Source organism: Ursus arctos, unplaced genomic scaffold (assembly GCF_023065955.2).
Source record: "Ursus arctos isolate Adak ecotype North America unplaced genomic scaffold, UrsArc2.0 scaffold_1, whole genome shotgun sequence".
NCBI classification, from domain to species: Eukaryota; Metazoa; Chordata; class Mammalia; order Carnivora; family Ursidae; genus Ursus; species Ursus arctos.
In genome coordinates this window covers 97847758-97874264 of record NW_026622763.1, presented here as the reverse complement: position 1 = coordinate 97874264, position 26507 = coordinate 97847758, and the positions used below count along the sequence as shown (strand labels likewise).

Genomic DNA, 26507 nt, shown 5'->3' with positions numbered 1-26507 from the left:
ATGGACCAAGATGCTGGTAGTTTCTTGGGTTGTTCACACTCAATCCTGGACGATGTGTAAGATATCGGCATAACCCAGCTCTCCTGAAGAATATAACAAGTACCATTACGGTACTGGCCTGGAGATTCTAGGAGTCGTAACATCAGAGTAGAGGAAACTGGCCCAGCATCCCTCCCCTAGTCCTTGGAATGAAGCGGTTCACTCTGGATCCCTGCTGCCTGGTACATGGGGGGTGCATCACAGATGTCTGGTCAATGGACAAAGAACCAACTGAGGCGCCATCCATGGGGGCTGGGCAGAGAGGGGGTCAGGATGACCCAGCCAGAACAGCAGGGCCAGAGGGCGCTGGAGAAACATAGATAGATGGTGGCAGGTAGGGAATTTCAAGGTCTGGGGATCTTGGTCTCTGGCCAAACCCTGAGATGTTCTTGGGTGAGGAACGGGTGAGGGGAGGCCCTAGGCTTCAGAACACAATTCAGTCCATCTGTTTCCTCTAGGAAATTCCTGAAGTTTTCCTGGGCTCTGGGGTTCACCATACTTTAGAGAACGTTCAGTAGCCAGAAGTAGGTCAAGATAGGAGATGTACTACGTACAACCCAGCTGAATGCATCTTAAACACTTTAAAAATTCAAATTATTTCTGCTTTTCAAATACCATAGGCCTGATTAGTGCATAACCGCATGTCCACAGATACTGATATCAACGCAGAACTGAAAAACAATCCCTGACCTAGGAAACTGTCCCTGAGATTGTTGATGGCCAAGGGGAACACTGTGGTTCAGAGCTCTCACGAAAGCTGAATGCCACCTGCAGCCTTTTCTCTCAGGCGGGAGGAGGGGGAGACAAAGAAACCCTGCTCTGAGAAACCCCTCCACAGAGTGGGCCACGGCTACAGTCCACAGGGCACGGGTTGGCGGGGGGCAGGCGGAGGGCCTCCCCAGGAAACAAGCTCCGCACCCCGCCACGAGCAGATAAAATGCCGTGAACACTGTGCCCAGATGGTTTAAAGAAAGAAAAAAGGCAGGAGAGGGAGGAGATGGGAATAAGGGAACGAAGGATGAGGCACCCTCATCTAAAGCATGATAGCCATGAATTCTGAATGGTGATGGCCAGTGGCTCTGAAAACTGGGGTGGGCTCCTCTACCAAGACGTCCATACCAGGGAAGGAGAGCCTCTCCCAGTGGATCAGCCCCGGGAGATAAGAGGCCGTCGGAGGAAATACACAAGGAGCCTTGCTCTCTGTGCCCAGAGCTGAGAGCGGAGAAATTCACCTTGAGCTGTGGCGCTTGTGGATTTCGGGGATGTGATAATCTATCCCACAAGTATGACGGTCATTTTAAAAACATGCTTGCTTCTGTATTCGATGGTATTTAGCCTAACCCTGAACCTAACTGCCACTTCTTGTGTGTTCTCTTTGGTCTGGTTAACTCACCGCCACCCACACCCCATTCTGATCTTGTGCCGTATTAGTGTGTGTGTGCACGTGTGCGAGTGCACGCACGTGTGCACACACCTGCTTCTGTGTGGGCACGTGTATGTGCACACACACACACACACACACACACACACACACACACACACACACACACACACACCATGATGGGACCATCTCTCATAAACAAGCCCTCCCCTCCCAGCCTCTGGAAGGCCTGGGGGCTTCTCCGACTGTCCTCACACCCCTGAAACGGCTCAAACCGACCTAGAATTGCTCAGGAAGGATTCTGAAACGGCCTCGGCTATGGAGAGGTACTCAGTAACAACAAACAGTGACTTATTCTTACAGATCCATTAATAATTTCTAGTAAAATAAAACTTTATGAACATTAAGGGAGAACTCGGAACTAAATTTTTGGAACTTTAAGTGCCAAGTTTGGAGTCTAACATTTGGCTTATCTTGGAAAACGGATGATTTCGATGAAGGGAAGGATTACGTTGCTTTCTGAGCCTCTTTGGAAGTTATCCCCATGTGTGCCTTCTCCTGGAAGCCCTGTGCATGGCTTTAAGAAGGACGCTCTGAAGATTCGATCAAGTGTGTGAGATTCTGTGTGAGATGCGTCCCGTCCATCCTAAAGATCCCAGGTTTTCAGAGCGGGGGGGGGGGGGGTGTCACCTGGGATGGTGGCATCCAGTCGGCTCATCTTGCAGATGGAAGACAGAAGCACAGGGAGGATAAACGGTTTTCTAGTTCATGCAGCTACGGGGGCAGGACCAGGCTCTCCACCGTCCGTTCCTGCTGCCTGGCTTCCTTATTTTCCTTTAAGGCATTTCATCCTATATAACCCACAGTTCCCTTGTCACACCAGGGGTGGACACTGGTGGTTTACAGAAGTGCCTTTCTGCTACCTGGCTCTGGCAGGGGACAGTGGGAGGGAAGGATTTCTGGAGCCAGACAGACTTGAGTTTGAATACCACTTCTGCTCCTTGTTCTGTGTCCTCAGACAAGTTAGTCTCCTCCCTGACCCTGGATTTTCTTATCCATGCAGCATACATGTGCTCAGAAATGAACGAATCGAAGGATGTCAGCACCTGGCCCCAAATAATCAAGGGTAAGTGGTACTTATTATTTTACCAATGACCCCCCCTTCCAGGCTGCCCCCTCCCGGGAACACAGCCAATGACTCACACACACCCAGATCCTGGTCATCCTGGACACCTCCCCCTTCCTCACCTGCCCCTCTGGGACACATCACCAAATCCTGGCACTTTAACCTGAACATTTCCGGAACTCATCCATTTCTCCCCATCTGCCCCATCACCAACCCCGCCTGAGCCACCTGTTCTGTGAGCCTGAGCTGGCATCTGAGCCCTGAAAGGATCCCCCCACATTCTCTCTGGTCTTCCTACCGGCCATTCCCTACGCAGTCATGGGAGAGCTTTTGGAAAACACACACCTCATCAAGTCCATCCTCTGCCTGCCAAGGGCTTCCTTTTATTTAAGTATAAACATCAAAATTTGTCCCCGGCCCAGGACGCCTGCCTCCCATCACCTCCCACTCACCGCTTATCCCTTCTCCAGCCACCAGCTCAAACACTGGCTCCTCAGGAAAGGGACTGCGTTCCCCTGAACTCTCAGTGAGGGTTGTCTGCCCTTAGCTCTCATGGGAGCACATCCCCTTCCTTCAAAGCAAATGATGCCCCCATTAGTAATTTGACAGGACTCATTATTTCAGTAACGTGTGTCCTCATTGGGCTGTGAGCTCTGCGGGGTAAGAGGAGTGAGGGGCTGTGTTCACATTCTCTCTCCAGGGATGAATAAATAAACGAACGGATGCAAGAATGAGAGAGAGGGAGGCAGGGACGGGTAGAGGAGTAACTACTGTCCTCATTTTACAGATGGCCAAACTGAGGCTCCAGAAGGTGTGCGATTTCCTGAGGTCTCAGAGCCAGCAAATCATGCGGCCTGGACACCGGGGGTTGGATCTCAGCCCAGTGTTCTCTGTATACCACCAGCCTGCTCTGGAAACCAGCACCCACATCTCCCCTTTAACATCCAGCTTTCCTCACTTTAACCAGTGGCTCAGCAAAAAATGAGTGGGTTTTTTTTTTAAATGGGAGGCTATGAGGACACGGGAGGGGCCATAATTGGTACATGAAAAAAGAAGAAATTGCAAGTTGATACACTGGGTATTTTGAGTCGAGGAAAAAAAAAAAGATGACCATGAAAAGGCACTGAATTTGTTGCTATTTAGACCAAGTATAAACCACATTTCCAGAATTGTTTCTATGGGTCTGATAGTAGATTAAGGGCAACTGACTTGGCAAAAGGCCTAGACCTGTTTTCAGACGCTCTTACATTAGAAAAAATAAGGACGGTCAAAAGCCCCAATGAGGACACTACGCCAACATGACTGATATAAATGGAACATACTTCTCTGAGTCATTTGTACCTTTAAATACTATAGAAAAAAAGAATTTATAAAACATGCCCAAACAGCCTCCCTTTGATGTGGTGAACCCTTTTAAAACCACATTGTTCAAATTTATGTTAAAATGCAAACCCTTCATGTTTACAATGGTTCTCTTGGAGGAATGCAATATAAAAGTACAACTGTTAAATTTCAAAGACAAGACTTATAACCTCAGAACAATAGGGCATTCCCAGTGCAAATTTATGAGCTGTTAAACCTCAAAAGGTTTCTTCAATTAGCAGGGAAGGCTTTTGACATATCTGCAGCCTGATACAGAGGCTGCTCTTTATCTAATTTGGGGTGTACTGCTTTTATCAGAACTTTTCCTTACTTTTATTGACCTCAGCCGACAACCATTGTGCTTCTCTCTGCACGGCGTTTGATCCTGCTAATTATCCTGTGGGCCAGGACGGCATTTCACGGTTTACCATTGCTCCTGGGGCGCGCTACAGATTACACAGAATGCACTGCATTGTAACTGCTGCATTGTGAACTTGGCTCGCCTTTCCAACATAAAATACCGACATCCAAGTAGTTTTATTATAAAAAACAAAACAAAACAAAAAAACACCATAAGGGATTCTTTCGGATTATAAACATCTGAAGACATAACATTCTCATGAATTCCAGCTGGCTATTTTGGACACACGGAGGGCAGGCGAGGCTGAAAAGCAAAGCAAATATAATTCATATGAATGTTTACAGAGAAAAAGGCAAGACTCTACTGAATGCAAAACGAACAGAGGGGGCACAAGCTCAAGGGCGGACAGAAGTCCCAACTGAGAAACCAGAGATGCGAATTCTTGTGATGGTCCCTCACGGGGCCTCAAGTGCCTCATTTCGAAAACAAAGGCATGGACCCAAATGACCACAAAAGTCCCTTTTCCCCAAGGACAGGGGCCTTAGGACAGCAGTAGCTTGTTTTCTGAGTCCAGTCTGTAGGAACCTGGTCTTGTACCAAAGGTGAGGCCTCTCGCCAAGGCCCTATTGGTTTGGGGCCTCTTAGAATAAGATAAGGCCTCTTCAAAGGGCGTGGGGGGGGGGCAGAATGAATGAAGCTGCAAGTTTTATATATGCAATACCACCAAGTGGAAACAAAATCACAAGAACATCATTGTGGTCAATGAGGCTTATCGCCACTGCCTGCCTGCCCCAGGCCAGAAGTCCACGCTCTAGACACCCCACAGCAGGCTGCTTGGAGTGCTGGACCCACAGTTCCTGTACCAAGCAACACCCAGGTACCAGGCGACTGCTCCTGATCTCCCCTCCTCCGCAAAATGAGACAGTAACCTGATCTATGAACTCAGACTGGTTTCTTTTCACTTCCTTTCTGGGAGAAGAATGTTCTAGAAGAGCTTAAGTGGAGGTGGCACTCAGCCTGAACACATTCTGCATCAGGGAGGATGCCATGATCAAAGAAGGGGAGACGGTGGGGGTGAGGCTGTGGTGGGGTGGGTGTGGGTTGGGCTCACACATCTTAGTAATTCATGACAAACCACCACTGTCTGAGGACACGCCGCTCCCTTGCTGCTGCTCGCCACACTGGCTGGAGTCAGGAAGTCGGTGGCTTAGTATCCTCCTTTCTCTTGTCTAATGGTGTTTCTGGACAGAGGGTGGGGGTTTATGTCTAAGATCCAGGATGAGCAGAGGGTACAGGCTGCCCCTGCAGGCCCTGCCTGGAAGCTACATTTGGGCTGGCTCTGAAGGGACAGCGGCCAGTCCTGTCACACCTTCACAGCGTCCCTCCTGCCAAAGACTTAGGACGTTTCATCCTTGTTCCAATCCACACTGCATTTAGTCTCCAAACAAAAAATCGAGGCTTGTAACCAGTCAGGTAGGCCATGCCAGTGGACATGGAAAGGCTGACTATTTTAAACTGAGCCCACGAGTGTGACTGCTCTCGTATTTTCTCCATTGCTCAGACCTGGAGACGGAACACAGTGCCCCGGCTGCAGTCAGCTTACTCCTGCAGCCAGACGCACTCAGCAGAGCCCGCAGGGGATGTGTTCGGCTCTTGCTTCCTGTCAGCAATGGCGGGACTTGGCTTATGTGTGTGAGCTCTTTTCAACTATTCTCTAAATCCTATGTAGTTTCTATAAGCATCACCACAACTTCTAACGTGACAGTAAAAGGCAATACTTGAGGAGTCTATGTTTAGATCATCATTGAAAATTCTAAGCCTAACAGATTTTCAAGGGTTCCTTCTTTGTGTAGAAATATACCCATTTCCACACCCTTCAGCATTACACAACACTGGACAGTGTCTATGCATCCAAGCAGACTTCCTGTTCTGCACCAAACCACCCCTTTCATCAAGAGCCTGGGTGGCTCAGTTGGTTAAGCATCTGACTTCGGCTCAGGTCATGATCTCAGGGTCCCGGGATTGAGCCCCATGTTGGGCTCCCCACTCAGCGGGGAGTCTGCTTCTCCCTCTCCCTCTCCTTCTGCCCCTCCCCCAGCTCATGCTCCTGTACTCTTTCTCTCTTTTAAATAAACAAATTCTTAAAAAAAAAAAAAAAAAAAGGAAAGAGAGACCAACCAACAATTTCTGTTATCTAGGTGGGATTGGGCTGGTTTCTGAGGGCTCCAAGGGGAAATGAGAAAGTGTCAGGAAAATCGAGAACTGGCTTGCTCCAGGAGGAAGGGTCCTTCCTTGACGGGATGACCACTCTGAGGAAGGCAAGCAAACTGTTCTTGAGTGAGGGACTCAAGGGCATCTACTCCACAGGTGTCTGACATGGTCCTGTCAAAAAGAGTCTCTCTTTATGCTCCTTTACCCTCCCGGCACCATGTTAAACCTTGGGAGACCCCACAAGAGCTCAGCTCTGAAAGCTCACATGTTAGAAATGGAACTACTGACTAAAGGGAAGGAAGACGCTGGCAGCTTTAAAAACACAATTTCCTTACCACCAGCCAGAGACCCGATTGTCCCCACGCCCTCCGCGGGGTCATGGCACTGAATGAGCTGGGGCAGCCGGCACGGCTGCAGGTCCATATGTGGACCCAGGCGTCATCTGTGCTGTGGGAGCACAGCACATTGCCTAAAAATGGTAAAGGGGGGCACCAGGTCACCTCCGTGTGAGGCCAGGGACCTTACAGGAGCGAGCTCCAATTACAGGACAACGCCCTGGGCTCTGGATGGGTCACCACCACCCACAGTCACTAAAGAGTAGCCTATGCAAATCACTTCCGGGGTAAATGCCTGTTTATTTTTCAACCAACTGGAAGAATCAAATAGCTAGATGTCTCTTCTGTACATCTTCATTAACGAACAAGAGACCGGACAGAAGTCACCACCTGGATCCTCGGGACTCAAAAAGGGCAACACCCACCCAACACTGTGGGGTCAGGCCCTGCTTCCGCTGAACCCCATTCACGTTCCACACTCATCACGGTGCCCAGAGACCTGCCGCTCCCAGGACTGACGCTGAAAAGATCCTGTGAGTGAAATGTTAAGTCTAGTAAAATCTGGTAGAATGGAAACATGCTCTCAAATTTTAGTTCTATTGAGTGACAATCCACCTTGTTTGATAATCTTGGGCCAATGAGAAAACTCACTTTCTTCCTACTGATGATAGCTGACATTCTGTCGTGTGGCTACCAGGCATCAGGTGCAGTGAAGCACTGAACGTGTATCACGTGACGCGACTCTCTCCCAGTGATGGACAGAAGGGAGTGTGCCCTACCAGCCAGTGACAGCCAGGAGAGAACACAACTAGTTTTCTCACCTTCATCTCTCTAACCTCCTTTATTTTGGTTTAGAGCTTATAATTTCCAATGCCACCAGTTTCTGAGGTGGTCTGAAATTTTAGCAACTTGCTTCTCCCCTCCTCTTTCCTTAATTTGTATGACCAAACAACGACTGGGGGTCAGGCACTGTTCTAGACTGAGGCACCATTCTAGACCTACTCTAGATGAGTAAGGTACAGTTTCTTCTCTTGAGGAGCCCATTTAACCTAAGAAGAACACAGTCGTATGGTTTAAGTGAGTGTGTATATTCACATCCATGAGACCCAAAGTGCACGAAACCAATACTAAACGTAGAGAGAATTTCTTTTTTTTTTTTTTAAAGATTTATTTATTTATTTATTTAACAGAGATAGAGACAGCCAGTGAGAGAGGCAACACAAGCAGGGGGAGTGGGAGAGGAAGAAGCAGGCTCATAGCGGAGGAGCCTGATGTGGGGCTCGAACCCAGAATGCCGGGATCACGCCCTGAGCCGAAGGCAGACGCTTAACCGCTGTGCCACCCAGGCGCCCCTGTAGAGAGAATTTCTAAAGCGAATGAGACCACTGAGACACCCCCTCGTTTTACAGATCCTGAAGCAGAAAAGCTGAGAAAACTTCCCCAGGTCCCTCAGCTCGCCTGCAGTAACTCTGGAACTAGAACCTTGCCCCCCCCCCTCCTTCTTACTGACTACACACAGGCCTCCTAGTCAGTGCTCAAACAACACGTGTGCTGCAACCAGGTTTCCAGCCAAAGGGGTCATTCTGATGGCTCAGCCAGACACAAGGCCTTGCCAGTCTTGCTCACGTAACACATAACCCGACTCCGTTACAACAATGGCTTCTCCTTGACGTCGGGCCACAGATACTCCAACACGCAGTTGGTGGGCAGTGAACCTCCCGTCAAAGAGTTCTGTGTTCCTCAACGAAATGCTCCTCCCACCCGGTTCAACAGCGAGCAAACGACACAGCTAATTTCAAACCAAACTTCAGCCCTATACTTGACCGCAAAGTAGGTTTAGACCTTTTGAGTGCTGGCATACACGACAGTCGGAATCCTAACTATTTATTCAAATTGTTACACCCAGTGCCATGTAAAAGGAATCTTTGACTCTGGTCACCCATCGAGGCCTAGGATACTGGGGGAGGATGCCAGCATGTGTGGCGAGGCTGTGACGTGGCCTCCCCACAGATCCCGCAGACCCTCAAGTCCAGCACATGCCTGTTGGCCAATCTACCACCTGAACAAAAAGGGGACTCTCAAGAGGGAGCAGCTATGAGGGTCAATGGTCAGGATTATGATTTTAGGACCAAAGGCTCTATTGACCATAGAGCTGTTCTAAGGCTCACGGAAATGCTGGAGGGGGACACAATCAGTGGCAACTGTGTCCGCGAATGAAGCAGCTCCACATTCTTCTCATTTGGTTTTCACTCCTTAAGACAATAATGATGATGATCACGAAAGACCCGGCATTTTCAAGAATGAAAATCTCTAGAACTTTCAGGCTTGTTTCCTCATGGTCTAATTTACCATCTTCACTAAAACGAAAACAGCTCGAATATAAAATGTTAGAAAAGTTCTTGCTGAAGGGGGCTGGGCAGGGAAGAAAGAGTCAATAGGAGAGGTGACATCTAGGAACTGCTTTGGGAAATACTCCCAAGATGATGGAGCTTTACTCTAAATAAATAAACACCAGTCTTCCCATGGGGATAGTTTTGGGTAAATGCAAAGTATATGAGGAAGCAGAGCAGAAAAGGGAAAATGAAAATACCAACTTCCTGACTTCCTCAGACAAGGAGGCCAGACGCTTCCCCTCAGGCACCCACTTCTTGGTCACCAAAATCTCCGACACAAGGAAACATCTCAAAATTTTCTTGTGGAATCGTATCCTTCAACTGATGGCAGGCAAATCTCATTCTTTCTCTGGGGAGAATATGCTTTGGGGTTCCTGCCACAAATTAAATGCACTCGATGAGTTTAGGAAGAGAGGTCCCTTAAGAGCCATATAGGTATATACATGCACGCAAAAAGGAAATATCGAAAGTGAACAAGAGTCCCGGTAGTTCAGGGAGGAACCACCATGAGGAAGGCAGCGCCAGAAGGCACAGTACAGACTCAAGAAGGGTTCTGCATCTTATTCTGAAGTCCAGGTCTACCAAGGGATTTGAAAAGAAATACAGAAAACTAATTTAGCAGTGGAGAAACTGAGCTTTTCCATGCCCAATTTTTATGCTATAGGCTTCCTTCCCCGTTCTAGTTTTAGCTTATATACAGAAGGATTCAGGAATACACAAGGTCAAGTGCATGTGCGTACAATCCAACCAATAAATGAGCAATAAAAAAGCAAGACATGTCAAATATACTTCAACAAAGGTACCCCAAGGAGCAAGAGCTTGATCAGGGTAGAGAGACAGACCCTCGGGACGAGCCTGTCCTGGTGACTGTGGTGTTGCTAGTGCAGGTGGCCAGTGAGTATTTGTTGAATGGCAGAATCCCAAAGAATTTCCACGGATGGAGGGCAAGTTCCACTATTTCTACCTTGACCCAGAAACTCAGCCTGTCAACCAGCTTTGCAGGTTTTTGAGTTTAGTTCAAATGTACTCTGCGGGCCTCCAAAGAGGTGCATGAGGAGCAAACACTCCCAGTGTCCATCCACACAAGTGTGGACCCCCTTTCCTAGGGTGAAATCAGGTCTGAGGAAGAAAAGGATGGCTCTTTAGATAATCCTAATCGCTCCCCTCCTCATTTAGTCCCTTTGTATTTCTTTCTTTCATAAGAAAGGGGCTCTCTGTCTAGCTTTCCACCATGTTCGTTAGGCCATTCGCTACCAGATTCTAGAGCTTTGAAGAAATATGAAGATTCACCTCTGGATTTAAAAAAGTCACACAGTCATATGTTTTATGCATTTGAAATGATAGAAGGTAGGACTTCCAAAAATTCAAGCCCACAGAGGTCTTCAAACATCCCCACGTGATGGACAGGACATCTCTCCTCTCATGGAGCTTACAGTCTAGTGGGGTCAGAGGCACACACCAACAGCCACCGTCTCCTTGTGAAAGATCTAAGAGAGTAACTTCTCTGAACCTCAGTTTCCTTACGAAAAAACCACTGACCCAAACCCAAAAACCACAGCCTTCAGCGCAGTTTTGAGGATTGAATTAAAAACAAACAAACAGAAAAGATGGGACAGTACTTTACAAGCTCAAATTGATGAGAAGGAAAAGTTTTAACTCCTTAAATCTTGGGACCTCTGGGTGGTAAATGTCTCTTACTATGTTTGACCTGCTTCACCGGCTGCCCATGAAGAACTGGTGCTCAGGAGAGACCCATCTCTCCCAAACCCTAACAATAAGGCCTCTCCGGCGCCCCTCTGCAGCCTACAGGTGTTCCAGTGGACAGACACACATACACCAGGATGCTTCGCGCACAGACAAATCCTGGTCCCTATCGTGGGACTCCAAAGAGACAGAGGTTTAAAAAAAAAAAAAAAAAAGCTTATTTTGGGAAAAACATGAAACAATTTTTCAATTAGCTTCAGTCCTAAGCAGGCACTGCCATTTATTTGCCCTAAGGATGAAAAGCCATAGACTGCTCCTAAATTCAATTTTACTTCTCTCTTTTGTAGACGTTTTATGAAACACCTAAATCCTCCCAGCTGGCAATGCTAGTGGGTAAAAGGGGAAAATGAACTCAGTTTTGGAAAGAAAGGATCACGTGGCACAGCTGAGCAATAGATCTTATGAGGCAGTCTGGTTCTACTATTTTCCTTTTTCTTTTCCCTCTTCTTTTTCGTGGGCACCCGTTTGGGGAGCAGCGTGGGAGAGGGCTGGGGTGGGGTACGACCAGGTTAAAAGCAGCCCGGGACACAACAGAAAACACTGAAGGAGGGTAACATTTATCAACTTGTGTGAAGAGAAAACTGGCTGCTTCGAACGTGTTAGACTAGACCCCCCTTCTGGCTTCAAGACTCCCTTTGTGTCTCATCACAGGACGTGTGTTAAGATGATGTGCAGTGTGTTTAAATAAAACAAGAAAACAAACTAAGAAAAATTTAGCGTTATGAAGAAGGAAAATCTCCTAAAAATACTTTACTATGACTTCAAACATGAAATCACATTTACAAAATAACATTTTAATGACTTAGGCGTAAGTGACTCAGGAACATATGGATTAAATTTCCTTCAAAATGCATATGGCTTGAACAATTAGGGGGGGAACTTGCTTGGCAAAATTAGCTTGGTTTGTAGAACACGGCTCTGGAAAAAGGAGAAAAAAAGAAGTCTGTCAAACTGCACTCACTGTAGCGTCCCTTTCTGGAGTTCTCTCTGGTGACTGAGTCAATTGGCTACATCAGCCATTACCTAAGAAACTTGGAACAACTTTCTTGGAAATGGTTTAATTCTTTTTCCCTATTTAGGCAAAGTATTCAATAAGTTTATAATAAATGACTCTCCTTCATCCCCAATATCATGTTAAAAACAGAGGTCCGCTTCTGTAAAAAAAAAAAAAATGTTGAGTTGTCTTAGGACAGAGCAAATGGCGACCGTGTCTTTTTGACAATGGGGCATGGCTACATATACAGAGATGTTTTTACTTCCTTTCAGTCCATTTGGAACAAACTTTAGAGAATACCTTTTCTCCCCCCGAGTAAAAGATGCAAATTTTAGGCAAAGTCCACAATAATCAGGCACTGTTTTACCTGCCCAGCCTTTTTTTTTTTTTAACCAAACTTCACATGCAAAAATACTACCACCACCACCATCTCTATAAAATACCTTAGCATTCACAGTGTTTACCAATTCCAAAATGGACCCTCAAATATCATCTCATTCCATCCTAGGGGACAGTCATGATGAACATTTGACCCATTTTTTAGATGAGCAAACTGAGAACAGGTTCAGAGAAAGGTCATAGTGCAACTACTAGCCAGTGTGCCAACACCAACTGTACATTCCTGTCTTGGTATATTTTATTGTTCATTTTTATTTATTTATTTTTATTTATTTTTTTTTAGAGAGAGGGAGAGAAAGGGAGAGTGTGGGGGGTGGGGAAGGGCAGAGGGGGAGAAAGAGAGAGACTCAAGCAGGCTCCATGCTGGGTGTTGAGTCCGACATGCGGCTCAATCTCATGACCCTGAGATCATGACCTGAGCCAATATCAAGAGTCAGATGCTCAACTGACTGAGCCACCCAGGTGCCCCTGTTTATTTTTATTAATATTTAATAGTGGTACTCTCTAGAATGCCTACTCCCTTTATCCCCACATCCTAGAATCTTCATTCTTTAAGGACTGGAACAAATGCCACACCTTTCAAGATATGATCCTTGAACACAGTCTCTAAGTGTGATGGTCTTTTTTTTTTAAATGTGTCAACTGGGCTCACTGCGGTCTGCAGTTACTCCATCAAACACTAACTGGGTGCTGTTATGAAGGTATTCAATAGATAGGATTAAAGTCCGTTATCAGTCGACTTTAAGGGAGATTATTCTAGATAATCTGGGTGGGCCTAATTCAGAAAGGCCCCAAGACCAGAGCTCAGGTTTCCTTAAAAAAGAAGAAATTCCACCTGCAGATTGCAGCTTCATCCCCGGCACGCCCTACAGACTTCAGACTTCCTTGTTCAGCGCCCTGGACTGCATAAGCCAATTCCTTGCAATGAATCTCCTAATGTGTATGTCTCCCACTGGTTGTTTCTCTGGTTTAATCTTGACCAATTCCCCAGGTAATTCTCCCTCTCTGTTCCTATCATTTATATAATTCTTAAGCCATTTCTCTAGCTCATTGCTAGTACTGTAAGTTTTTTGCAAGCAGGCCCAGGTCTCAGGCATCTCTGTAAGCCACACAGCACTTGGCCTTACATGTGAATAAAATATTCACTGGAAGAATTAAATTATGTAATGAAAGAGCAGAAGAGAGAGTCCTTCATCCTCCTGTGAAACAAGTAAACCTGATTACAAAATGCTCATGGGGAAATAGGACTAGCAAAGGAGGGTCATAGCCTTACAGGTGATTTCACCAAGGAGAGATTTCTGTCACCTATGAACAGGTTACTGGATTATCCTCAGTGGACAGGACAATCCTCCATACGCAGGACAGTTAGCATTCCTGGGCCCAGGCACTGAAAGATGATTACAACCTTTCTGCTTCTACCCTGCCGAGGGACAACAAAAGAGACACATTTGCAAGTGAGCCCCCTACAGGGGCCATACGATGCTTATCAAAAATGGCCTTCTTAGCATTATAGCAATTAAAATTTATCAAAATACAGAGTAAAAAATTACACCGACAATGGCTTCTCCTAAAATAAGCTGCAGAATTATGGATCACAAAAGTGAAAATATACTAACAGGTTATCTGAATGCCAAAAAGCGATCACCGACCGAAAGTCACAGGCAGGGTAAGAGCTCTTAACTTTAGACATTTGACCCAGGCTAAGGATACAAATCTCTTTACTAGTTCAACACTTAGGAGCCCTTCTGTGAGCCGGGAGCTCTAATACCAGGCAGAAAGATTTTCAGGGAGTGCAGAGGGTACACTGGGATTTCCTGACTTCAAATATTCGTTATGTGGCATCCATGGGATTCGTTCTTGGGGATCTGGGGGCCTCATAAAGAGGTGCTCCATCTTCTACATCACCTGCTCAAAGTGATTTCCAGAGCAGCATCAGAGCATCATCTGGGAACTTGTTAGAAGAGCAAATTCTCAGACCCCCATTCCAGACCTACTAACTCAGGAGCTCCGGGGACGGAGCATTCTGCTTAGTGCCTATCAGACTCCCCTGCCAAGCTTGTTGGAACAGTCTGCGGGTCTCACCCGCTGGTGTTTCTGGTTCAGCAGGTCTGGGGCGGCGTCCAAGATTTTGTGTTTCTAACAGGTTCCCAGGACACACTTTGAGAAACTGTGGTCTAGATCTGCACTCGTCCAATGGCCACTAGCCACACATGGCTATTTACATTTAAATGAATTCAGGTGAATAAATAAAATCTTATGAAAAAAAAAAAAGAAAAGAAAAGAAACTGCCAAACTGGGGGAACCTGGGGGGGCTCAGTCAGCCAAGCATCTGCCTTTGGCTCAGGTCATGACCTGGGGACCCTGGGATCCAGTCCCACATCCGGCTCCCTGCTGATGAGGGAGAGAGTCTGCTTCTCCCTCTCTTTCTACCCCTCCCCCCTGCTCATGCTCTCTCACGTGTGTGTGCGCGCGCTCTCTCTAATAAATAAAATCTTTAAAAAAATGCATTCAGATGAAGTAAGCTAAAAATTCAGTTTTCTCAGTTGTATTGACTACAGTAGTCCCCGCTTATCCATGGTTTTACTTTCCACTGTCACCACAAGGTCAACAGCAGCCCAAGACTACGTCATTCCCCTCACTTCCCCTCATCCTGTAGTCATCTTATCAGCTCACATCATCACAAGAAGGGTGAGTACAAGGTATTTTGAGAGAGAGAGAGAGACCACATCGTTTAGCTTTCTATTACAGCCTATTGTCACAATCACTCTATTTCACTATTGTTGTTCATCTCTCACTGTGCCTGATTTCTAAATTAAACTTTATCACAGTGTACGTATAGGAAAAAACAGTGTATGCGGCGTTCGGTAGTATCTGCAGTCTCAGACACCCACTGGGGGGCCTTGGAATGTTCCCCTCAAGGATAAGCGGGGACTACTATACATCCCCAGGGCTCAGCACATGTCGCTAGTGGCTGCCGTACTGGACACTGAGGATACAGACCATGTCCATCACTGCAGAAAGTTCTACTGGACAGTGCGGCTCTGGAGTTACTGACAAGCGCCCCAGGAGAGCCCTTCCTTATACAGTCAGGTACTATAGGCAGAGCAAAGACCAATTTCACGTATTAACCTTACAACAAAAAGCACAAGGCCAGATGGACCAAGCCAAAGGCAAAAACTGCTTTGTGATGAAGCTGCTTCTCACACGGGCATTTGCTGTGGCTCCAGGAGGAGTACCATCAGGGGTTTCTTTATTAAACACCAGCTAAGGCTGGGGAATCCAGTAGTAGCAATGCAGCCAATGTCAGTTATCAGGTTCCCTCTCATTAGTTATCAGGGGTAGTGGTGGGGGTTAAGAAACTCAAGCCTTTACAAGCACAGGACCCTGCTCTAACTCTGATGGAACAGGAGGCAAAAGCAGAATCTATGGCACCAGCCACTGTTCATTTCCTGAAGGAGCTCTCGTCAAGGTTATTGCTGACCTTGGCCTTGCTGAGTCCAGGGCCCATTTCTCAGCCGTCATCCCACAAGGACTACATCTGGCACAGCTGAGAGCTCCTTCCTCCTGGACTTATTTTCAAGGAGCCACCCTCTCTTCTTCTCCATTTTCTCCCCATGTTGCTGGTCCCTTCTTCTGACTCTCCTTTGCTGGTACCTTCTTTTCTTTTCAAACTTCAATGTCAGAGACCCAGGCACTCGGTCCTCAATCTTCTTCTCTATTTACACTCACTTCCTTGGAGATTCCACCCAGCTTCATGAGTTTAAATACCATTTATGCCATGCTGATGACTTGCAAACATATTTCCAGACCACACCTACCATCTGGCCTCATACAAACCACCTCCTCACCGTCCCTATGTGGAGCTCTCATAAGTCTCTCACTCTCTCCAGGTCCAAGACGGAACTCTGTTTTTTCCTCACAGATCTGTTCTCTCTGCATGTTCAGGTTAATGGAAATTCCAACTTTCCAGTGCCCTCAGCCAAAATCTCAGTCCCCTCTCTACCTTCAAAATGTACCCAGAAGCTGACCTCTTTGCATCTCCTCCAGGGCAGCTGTCTGATGGGAGTTGTGGTCCCCTCTTGCCTGGACCGATGCAATGGACTGATCTGTCATTGGGTTTAAGGTCCACCATCTTGAGATCGTTACCTTCATTACATCTGCAAAGACTATTACTCCAGATACAGTCACATTCTGATGAGCTCTTCTGGGAGTCACCACTCAACCCACTGTGGTGCCCTACAGACCATTGTCAACACAGCAGCCCAAGCGATCCTTTAAAAAGTTCAATTATGCTAGTCTGCTGCTCAAAACCTTCTCAGGGTCCCATCTTAGAGAAAAACTAAAGCACTCAGACTGGCCTAAAAGGCCCTACATGATCTGGCCCTTTTACTAAACTCTTTATCTTCACCTACCTTCTGGGCACAGACAACACTGGCTCAGACTAGTGCACGTGAAAGAACTGGAAGAACGTGACCCGTGTTTTGAATTAGCACCAAGTAGACTTGGTCACTGACAACACTTGATGAGGAATAAGTCGGGGAGGTAGAAAGGTATTATGAATTTGGTTTTGTACATGCTGCATTTGGGATGTCCTTGAGTGTGTTATATATAATTTTAGAAGCTCAGAAAGAGCTTCCTCTGGTCTGAGGAGATCAATGTGGAAGTTGCCAGCACACAACCAGAAACTGAAGCCTTGGGAAAAGAAAAGAACAGCCAGGGCCGCCGGGGTGGCATAGTTGGTTGAGCATCCAATTCTTGGTGTCGACTCTCAGGGTCTGGGGATCGAGCCCCATGTCGGGCTCTGTGCTCAGTGTGGAGTCTGCCTGGGAGTCTCTCCCTGTCCCTCTGCCCCTCCTGCTTGTGCTCTCTCCCTAAAATAAATAAATAAATCTTAAAAAAAACAAAACAAAACAAAAAAAACCTAGAATGAAGTCATGGAGAACTGATATTCAAAAGTCAAGTCAAGGGAGGTGAACCTGCCAAGGAGGCCAAGGAAAGAGCCAGCAGCAGCCAGAAAGCCAGGGAAGTGGGCATCAGGGAGAAAGGGAGACAAAAGGTAGGGTTTTAAGAAGGGGTGATTCACTTGGGTAAGAAATGTGGGGAGGAAAAATGACCCCAGGCCTTGGCAATAGCAAGGTCACTGAAGAATTTGGCTGGAGCTGGGTAATTAGAGTAATGGCGGCTGTAACATGATCGAAGAAGTGATGGCAAGATTCAGAGTCGAAGAAGTAAAGACAAGAAGCAACTGGCTGCAGGGTGTCAACAGAAAGAAAGGGGCAGGTGAGTGGAAGGCAGCTGTGTTACTGCTCTCTCTTTCTTTTGGGCTGAGGCAGGAGAGAGGCTAGTATGTGTTTCAACGTTGATAGAAAGGACCCAGTAGAGGCCGACAGGCTGAAGACAAAGGGAGAAAGGGATGATCAATCAGTAACAAAAAATTTTCCTGAGAAGTCAGGACTTCTGTGATGGGGAGACCTCGCTGCCCAGCTGTCAGAGGGATGAGTTAAGTATGGGATTGGGTACAGGTAAGTTTGTAGTATTTTTTTTTTTTTAAGATTTATTTCAGAGAGAGAGCGAGCACGGGTGCCCACACGTGGGAGGGAGGGCAGAGGGAAAGAATCTCATGCAGGCTCCCTGCAGATCATGGAGCCCGACACAGGGCTCGATCCCAGAATCCCAAGACCGTGACCTGAGCAGAAACCAAGAGTCAGATACCTGACAGACTGAGCCACCCAAGCGCCCCAAGTTTGTAGTTTTGATAGGAGACTAAAGTCATTACCTACAGGTGGATTCTATTTTCTCGGGCAGTCAAGGCCAGGTGGGATGTTGGCGTGCATTTATAACAGGCTCAGTCTCCTCTGCTGGCCCATGTTCTCCAATCAGACTCAGGTGCCCAATGGAGGGTCTGAGAAGCCTAGTGGCTGGGCTCATCTGAACCTGCGGTTGTTTCCAGATGGGTGGAAGGAGGACAGAGCAGTAAGGGCATGGACAGTATTTGTAAGACAGTAACTGAGACAAAGGACAGGAAATCTAAGGAGGGAAGGTAAGAGAAGGAATTAATGGCCTGGAAACGGGGACAAAGAACACCTGCGGCTGAATAGCCAAAACATCAAGGTCACCTAAAAGCGGCTGAAACTTGAAATATGAAATCCATGAATGCTCAGAGCCCAGGATATTTCACATGAGAAGCAAAGGTAAGTTTTAGATACAGCTACTCTACTATCGAGCGTCACTCTACTTTCCAACAAGGAGGACCAGAGGGACCTTGACATTGAAGAGGTAAGAAGGAGGTACTGCGATTCAAGAAATAACATTCCGAATCTGGATTTCATACCATTAAGTTACTTCTAAATGCGCTTATTGAGTTCACCACAGCTGTTTCTGTGCAGGTGTCCTAAACGCAAGTTCTACCTGATTTCCTTTTTAAAGCTTCTCTCGACTGCAGTGTTTCTCAACTAGGGGTGACTGTGCCCCCCAGGAGACCATCGACAAGGTCTGGAGATATTTTTGTCTGTCACAACTAGGGGGGCAGGTGGATTCCATCCAGTCGGTGGGGGCCAGGTACTACTCACCATTCTGTGATGCACAGTCCCAACAAGGGACTCTCCAGCCCAAAAGGCCAATAGTGTTAAAGAAACCCTGCACCAGAGCAAACCTCCTTGAAAATGCAGGCCATTTACAACAGACAGAAGAGGGTTCAACTGTGGATCGAAGTAACTAACAAACTATCTTCAAATTTTCTGTCCCAGAAACATCCCAATGCCCTAAACAAAACCAACTTAGTTTTCAGAAAAGGCATCAAAACAAGTACACAAAAAGTCACAAGGTTTAGATAGTAAGAAAGCCTAGGGATGCACTTGACTTCTCCCTCCTTCCTTGCCCGGCTTTCCCCATCCTCTCATTTACCTCCTTCCCACGCCCTGGGGAATTAAGTTCTAATGATAAATTCATCTCAACAAAATTCCTTTACCAGAAGTAAATGTGAAAGTCGGAAGGATTTAGTAAGACAGCCTTTTGCCCATATATAGAAATGATGAAAGACCGGGCCACGATTAAATTCTGAGCAGAGTAACATAATTAGCAAATTTATGAATGGGTCTTCTTTTCACGGTTCCACTGTCAGGACTAATTACTTGTATTAATTAGAACTGTCAACACATGAATATGCTTGTTGAGGCTGCTTCCTATGGTAAAATACGAGGCTTGTAAATATCAAGACACTTGGAAAGATGCAAAGACTTTCATTTATTAGCAGCTCTAAATGATGTGGAGGCGCCGGCTGCACAATGAGCCTTGGGAATTGACTGTAAATAGATTCCTAGTTAATGAATTTGCTGTTTGTTCTTCCTTGCTTAGGCATTAGTCTCCGTGTAGCCTCTGGACGAAATAGCCGATACATCACTCGTTGGGAAGGACTGTCGCGAGGATAAGGAAAGAATGTGCAGGTTACCGAAAACTGAAATGTGTAGCCAGGATGGTTACGGTGGGCAGGAGGGAGCTCCTGTCTCTTCTCTGAGTCGCCGGGCCTACTGTAAAATACATTCTAAGAACTGCCTGAGTGAGAGGGGAAAGAGAGCTGGCGGATGAAGAACCAGAGTTGGAACACCACTTTTAACTCTGTGTGACCCTAGGTAAGCAGACAAATTACTTAGCCTCTCTGTGCCTTGGTTTTCTCACCTGAAAAATGGGGCTAGTGACCGAGCTTGTCCAGAGTTGTGGTGAGCCTCCAATGAGGCCATACACGCAAGGGGCTTCGAGCAGCACCCAGGTGAAGCATGTACTAGCTCTTACTGTTCTTATAACCATCGCATGTGGGACGGGGGTGGACACAGAAGTGAACACTCCTAGAAGGAGATCCTTGGAGTGACCTGCACAGTGATGAATAGCTCTGGAGTCAGATAGGTCTCAATTCATACCTTGACTCTATTACATTTAATTTCTGAGGCTCAACTGTGCCTGTCTTGGAAGTTCTTGCAAATAGTAAATGAAAAAAATGCATGTATTGTACTTGCTCTGCGTGGTCCATAGAGGGTTGCTGAATGTTAGTGGCTTAGTGATCATTCATTATTACCTTTCGGGAGAAATCTCCAAAATCGAAATGGATACCAAAAGAAAGGTTTTGGTAAGTGATCCAAGGTAAGCGTAGAGAGAAAACGTGTGGCAAAGGAGAAAGGGAAGCAAAGTGGCAAGAAGAGGTGCTAGAGCAAGGGCCTTCTGTACCGCGTGTCCTTCGTCCCTGCGTCAGGTGCCGCCACCACAGTGCCCGAGCACGCCTTAACTCTCTAACCACCACATCCCCACAAATCCCTTAATGACCCTGCTCAATGGTAAAGGAGAGACAGCTGGGATTCCAACTGGGGCCTGACTGACTGCAAAGCCCACACTCAGCCTGTGTTGAGGCGGAAAAGCAAGGCTGCAAAGGGCTTCCTCACAGACCGAGGGGTTTACAGATTCTAAGCTCTTTCTGCTTACTTTTTCCTTTTTCCCTTTACACATAAAAAATAGTAATCAGGGGCACCTGGGTGGCTCAGGTGGTTAAACATTTGCCTTCAGCTCAAGTCATGATCCCAGGATCCTGGGATAGAGTCCCACATCGGGCTCCCTGCTGAGCGGGGAGTCTGCTTCTCCTTCTCCCTCTGCTGCTTCTTTTGCTTGTGCTCTCGCTCTCTCTCTCTCTCTCTCTGACAAATAGAATCTTAAAAATAGTAATCAAATTCTTCATAGGCAAAAGCTTGTTCTAGCTGGTTGGCTAAACTTTTAACTGCTAACTACCATAAAATACCATAAAATGTTAAATTAGGGTCAGTTAATCAAGTCGTTTCAATTTTAATCCCCTTAAGTACCAACTTGGAGATAGTCCACAAAAGACAGAATTATTCTGTGTTTTATTTGACAACGCCCTTCCAGAGACTCCTATTTCTGACAGTGTATAGATGGCCCATCTCACCAGCGCTGCAGGGAGTGTTCCAGAAATGACCGAAAAGGGCATCTGCTAAGGTCCCTCCAGTTCAAAGATCTTCTATTTCTGAATATAGCAAGATGTCGAGACTACAACTGATTTCAATTGAAAATCCATTTCTGTATGAAACATATAAAACTAGACAACTAAGAAAATATAGTAAGTTTGACCCCTAATCTTATCTTAAAAATCTTGCAATACCTTAAAACCAACCAGGCCAAAAGTTTATAGCATGAAAATAATCAATATATAAAGAGAAAATCTAGTTGGGAGAATGTTCTGGATCATTTCACAAGGGTATCTGCTAAATACAAGATAACAGAAAATCCACGGAAGTTCCTACAAGTGTATTAAAAAAGCTGATCCACACTGATCACTGGAACCTGTTAAAACTTATTTTAAGGATATATCTTCCCACCTCTACTCTAGTTGCTCACTAATTGCTTTCGAAGCAAAATAGGCACCTAAGAATCCTACTGACAATCTTCTAAGGTGGTGGAGAATCTTTAGTAATGGTCAGGATGTGCATTATTGCTCGTCAAAGAACTCCGCTTATTTTTTGATTGCATATTATGCTTAAAAATGAACTTGCATGATATGGTAGAAACAGCTCTAGGTGGGGAGTGTAATGATGTGGATTCCAGGACAAGCTCCAGGATGGATAAGCCATGAGGGTCTAGCCAGAAACAACCTTTTTCCCCAGGGAGCACACTGCCAAGGTGGTTAGGACCAGGCCATTCCTAACGCCCTTACAGACTTAGAATCCCAGGAATAACTATGTTCACAAGAACTCGGTGTGATTCTTATAAGGCCAAGCCACTGCCACAGGGCCCGTAGACGAACAGTTATGCAGTTTCTGGAAATGTCAGCTGACCTCTCTTTAAAAGGCGCAGCGGAGCAGTCAGGTTGTAATCCTCTCTCAATTGGTGATTTCATGAACTGCAACTTCCCTAACCACGAAAAGGCCTGACAATTTCATTCCTCTACGAAGAAACGTGTTAAAAGGCAAAATAATAATACAATGAAGGACTACAAGCAATAATCATTAAAATTCACTGCATTATGTTAACATTCCTCATCAGTAAAATTTAAGTCTAGAGAACAGAATAAACAAAAATAAACATGTTATTTTATAATTTCTTAATTGCATGATTTCCAAGAAGAATTGGTATGTGATGTAAGACGGGCTTAATGTTTGTTTTTGTTGTTGTTTTGGATTTTTTTGTCCTGGAGACAGTCAAGAAACCATGTACCACCCCTTTCTTCCAGCCTTCACATCCCTAAACATTCCCAAACTGCCTTCCCCCTCCTCTTTTACTAGCAATGGTTTCACCTAAATCAGAGCTATTTTTGCTGATGCCTTTTACCACTTCCCTCCCTCCATACCCCCTTCCTCTTTTTCCCACTTGACCAAGTTCCCTGAAGGCAGGAAATGTGGTCTTCATCTTCATTTTGGGGGAAGGTGGGGAGCTATCTTCTCCTATTTGGCACAGTACGGATTCCCCATACATTCTAAAAACTATATATAAAGAATTTAGAAATCTAGGTACTATTGCAATGGGTGGTATTCTCAGTACCTCCAACCTAAAAAAACAAAGTGCTCACTGCCTTCTGCTAGAGCTCCTTCAGGACGATGCAGAGATCAATGGGAACCTCTCACCTTGTCTTCCAGGATCTCTCCACCTGAAGACTAGGGAAGCTTACAAGGCAATCCCAGTGCCTGGGCCCACACTGCCATCTCTGTGCACACTCCCTCACCCCAACCCCACCGGCTGTGGATCCTGGTTCGTAATTTTAAAAAGGTCCCCAGGTGATGCTAACAGGCAGGCAGCTGAGCATCACCAAAATCTCTAAACCATCTCTCCAGTTACTTCAATACTAGTCAACCGTATGTTTGGTCCTTCTTGAAGCACAGTCCTTGGATGCACCAGGGTCACCATTTACTTACAGAAACACACGGGACAACAATGGTTATTCTGTTTTCGGAAACCAAGTGAGGTCACCGCAGTTAGGAATATATTCAGTTCTCCTTGCTGTCAGTGAGCTGTATCTTTCAGAAAAGTCCACTCTCCTTTATTCTTAATATTGCCTTTCCTGTCTTTCCACTCAATTGGAAGATTCCATCTACAGTTAGCTGAGTGTTACCTGTGGGTTAGAGAACATTTTGGGATCCCATATCCCCTGGACTCTCACACATATCCACCGCAGGCCCCAACAAGACTCAGCCGTGAAATCTGCCACATACATTCCCAAGCAAAGCTGCAAGTGGGCCTAGAAGACATACATTGACCTCTCCTGGGAAAACTTAATCTGAAACTTCTTGATGAATATTTTACAGAACTCTGATTCACTATAATTTCTATAATTTCATTCTGATAGGAATGAGTATGAACACAAAAAAAAGAATTCACTAAGATAGTAAAGTACTAATAGCATTTCGTAGAGTATTAGTACTGTTATTGTTAATTAAAATATGGTGGTGACAACCCTCCCAATACAGTATAACAGGGAAAATAACCATGACTGAGTCCAGAGACTTCGGAACCAAGACTGTGTGGGCTCACCCCGTGGCTCTACCGCTTACTAGCTGGGTGACCTCAGTCAGCCTCCCTTTGGTTTCGTCTTCTCTCAAATGGGTAAATAGTAAAACTCACTGCATTGCTGTTGGATTAACACATGTACACACACACACATGTATACACACACGCAGATCACTTACAATGGTGCCTGGTATGCTAGGACTCACTTAAATTCCATCTCTCCCCCTGCAACCCGATCCCCACACACAGCACGGGGACCTTCAAATCCATATTTGCTCTTACTGCTCCCCTACTTAAAACTCTTCCTGGCTTCCGCTGTCCCAGGGCCAGCTACAAAACCCTTAAACACCGTGTACAGGATCTTTCACAACCGGATTCCCACCTAGCTTGCCACTCGGGGCCGCACCTGAAAAATACCTTGCAGTCCCAGACTACTTCATTTTTCCAATGGGCCATCCTCTCATCTTGGGGTCTTCATCCATTTTCTCTGCTCCCTCTTTGTTTAAACCCTTCACGACTCATCACTTCCAGGGGAAAACCAAAATCCTTAGATGTGCCGTGGCCTGGAACCCACTCATTGAAATTTAGGGTCAATAACCCCGATCAGCCCAAACTTAGATATTACACATTCATTCATATGAGAAAGGATGCTCACTGCCTAAGTGTTCCCACCTGCCGAACCTCACGACACTGAAGGTGATGGCAGAGATTATGACGTCACTACTCAGGAATAAGATCCGAGAATTCTGAGTCTCAAGTAAATGGCATCCTCTCTGTACGCCTCTGTCTTCTGTTTGCTGAAGGCGCAATTTTTAAGTTATCTTCATGTTAAGGAGTTGTTTTTCTGTTTATGGAACTGCAAAGAGCAGAGCAAGAAATGCTTTTTAGAAAATACAAGTCTGGGTGTTTTTAAGGACAGCGCTCATTTGATCTCATTATTCTGCCAGTTAACTGACAGGAAAGAATGTCCTAATTGCTCATTAACTCTGGAGATGTCCCCTTTGTATGGTGTCAAGGTCTAAGAGATACAGGGTACACAGCATCTGTACAAACTACGGCTGCTTTGGGGGACAAAGCATTAGTTTCACGTGGCTAAAAAAACAGCAGATGTTTTTGATTTGGGCTTCAAACACTCTTATCTATAATAGAGTAGAATTTGGTGGGGAGTTATTTTCTCCTCGGGCTAATAAGATGAACCACATTGCTGGTTAAATACTATTTTTTCTGGGGCCACATGGCTTTTCACAACCATTCCTAAGGAAAACATTCTTGGTTCAACTGCAATCTGCCAAAATGGCAGTAGATTTTTTTTAATTAATTTATTTATTTTTGGTAGCATATTGGCATTTTATTGTCATCTTGACTTTTAGCTCCACTGTTGTGGGAGTGCTGACAACACTGACTCCATCGTTGGCCCTCGTGTTGTTCACGCCCACACAATGAGCTCCCTAAAACATTATGCGTTTCAGGCCCCTTGGCGTGGATTTTTAAAAGGTACTCCGGAGAAAGGCTCTCCCTGAAGTCCTTTCACGTCCACCCACCCATCCCCGCATGCAGCACCGTAAGGAGTAAAAGCATAGCAGAAACACGCCATCAGCATAGGCACAGCTCAGGTCCCCTTCCTCAAAGCATACAAAGAAATCCAGAATTCCACTAAACAGCGATGCCCACATACCAAGAAGAACAGTCTACATGTTTCTGCAATATAGAAAACATTAACATAATAATTAGCAAATCATTAGGGTTACCAAGGGCTAGGAAATGTCATAACTTGACAATTGTCATCATGTCAAAATTATGCTCAAAATGGGCCTTGCAGGGCCCGAGTTATCTAAGTCAGGGGCTTATTCCCCTCTGCACCCCCAAATGCCTCACCAAAAAGCATCCTCTACACAACAGCAAATTACTTGGGGTTAAAAATTTATCTTTGTCACAGCTGTGTGTGCCAAAAGAAGGGCCCTGCGAACCCCCAGAGACACAGCTTATTTAAAGTTATAATGAAGACAGCAGGTGTTCTATACAGATGTCACTTCTTCTAGAAGACACTTATTAAACACTTTATCTCCCTTAATGTCGAAGGACTAGTAACATTTTATTTTCTTTCAGCATCACTACAGCCAAAAGTAAACTGTTTCCCTTTAGTCTCACTGAGCTGAAAATTAAAAACTACTGGGCTTTGGGTGGTTTAGGTTGATTTGTAAAGAATTCTAAATGCAGTGATTCAAGAGTCAACCCATACTGTTTTCTAGTAATGCAGAACTGTATTTTGCAATACATAAATGCTCTTCCACAGAAAGCACGCCAGAGTTCTCCTTTTCCTGGTGACCCAAATCTCTGGGTTCCAACTACCACACAACCTTTCGTTCAGATGAAGCAGAACAGATAGGAAAGGACCACTCTCTGTAAAACGTACAGAGCTTTACATTTCAGATACTGTCAGGTAAAATGGAACTGCCTGGTGCCACGGTTCCTAGCCTTCCGCCAAAGCAGCCTCGAACTAAGGCAGGATCCAGTGCATTCTAGAACCTTAAGAAGGAAATCACTACAGTAGGTGGGGAGAGCTAGCTACTGATGACAGGAGCCGTTGGCCTTCTTGTCTGCAGGGTGTGGATAACTTTAGCACAAAAGGTTTAGAGTGAGGGGAGA

The 26507-nt window shown here is 45.8% G+C and overlaps 1 protein-coding gene across 5 annotated transcripts in view; it reads right to left on the bottom strand.

Annotated features, from left to right (window-relative positions):
* Positions 1-26507, bottom strand: part of RHBDD1 (rhomboid domain containing 1) — a 132940-nt gene that overhangs the window by 14869 nt on the left and 91564 nt on the right. Inside the window, exon 7 of one of the 5 annotated variants that reach the window (XM_044381049.3) lies at positions 3921-4572. The exons of 3 other annotated variants lie outside the window; for them this stretch is intronic. In XM_044381049.3, coding sequence (XP_044236984.1) covers positions 4526-4572 — 47 coding nt within the window. In that variant the 3' untranslated portion in view covers positions 3921-4525. Of the gene's footprint in view, positions 1-3920; positions 4573-7958; positions 24718-26507 lie in introns of those variants that run through there. One more of the 5 variants, XR_008956752.1, reaches the window with a different exon arrangement.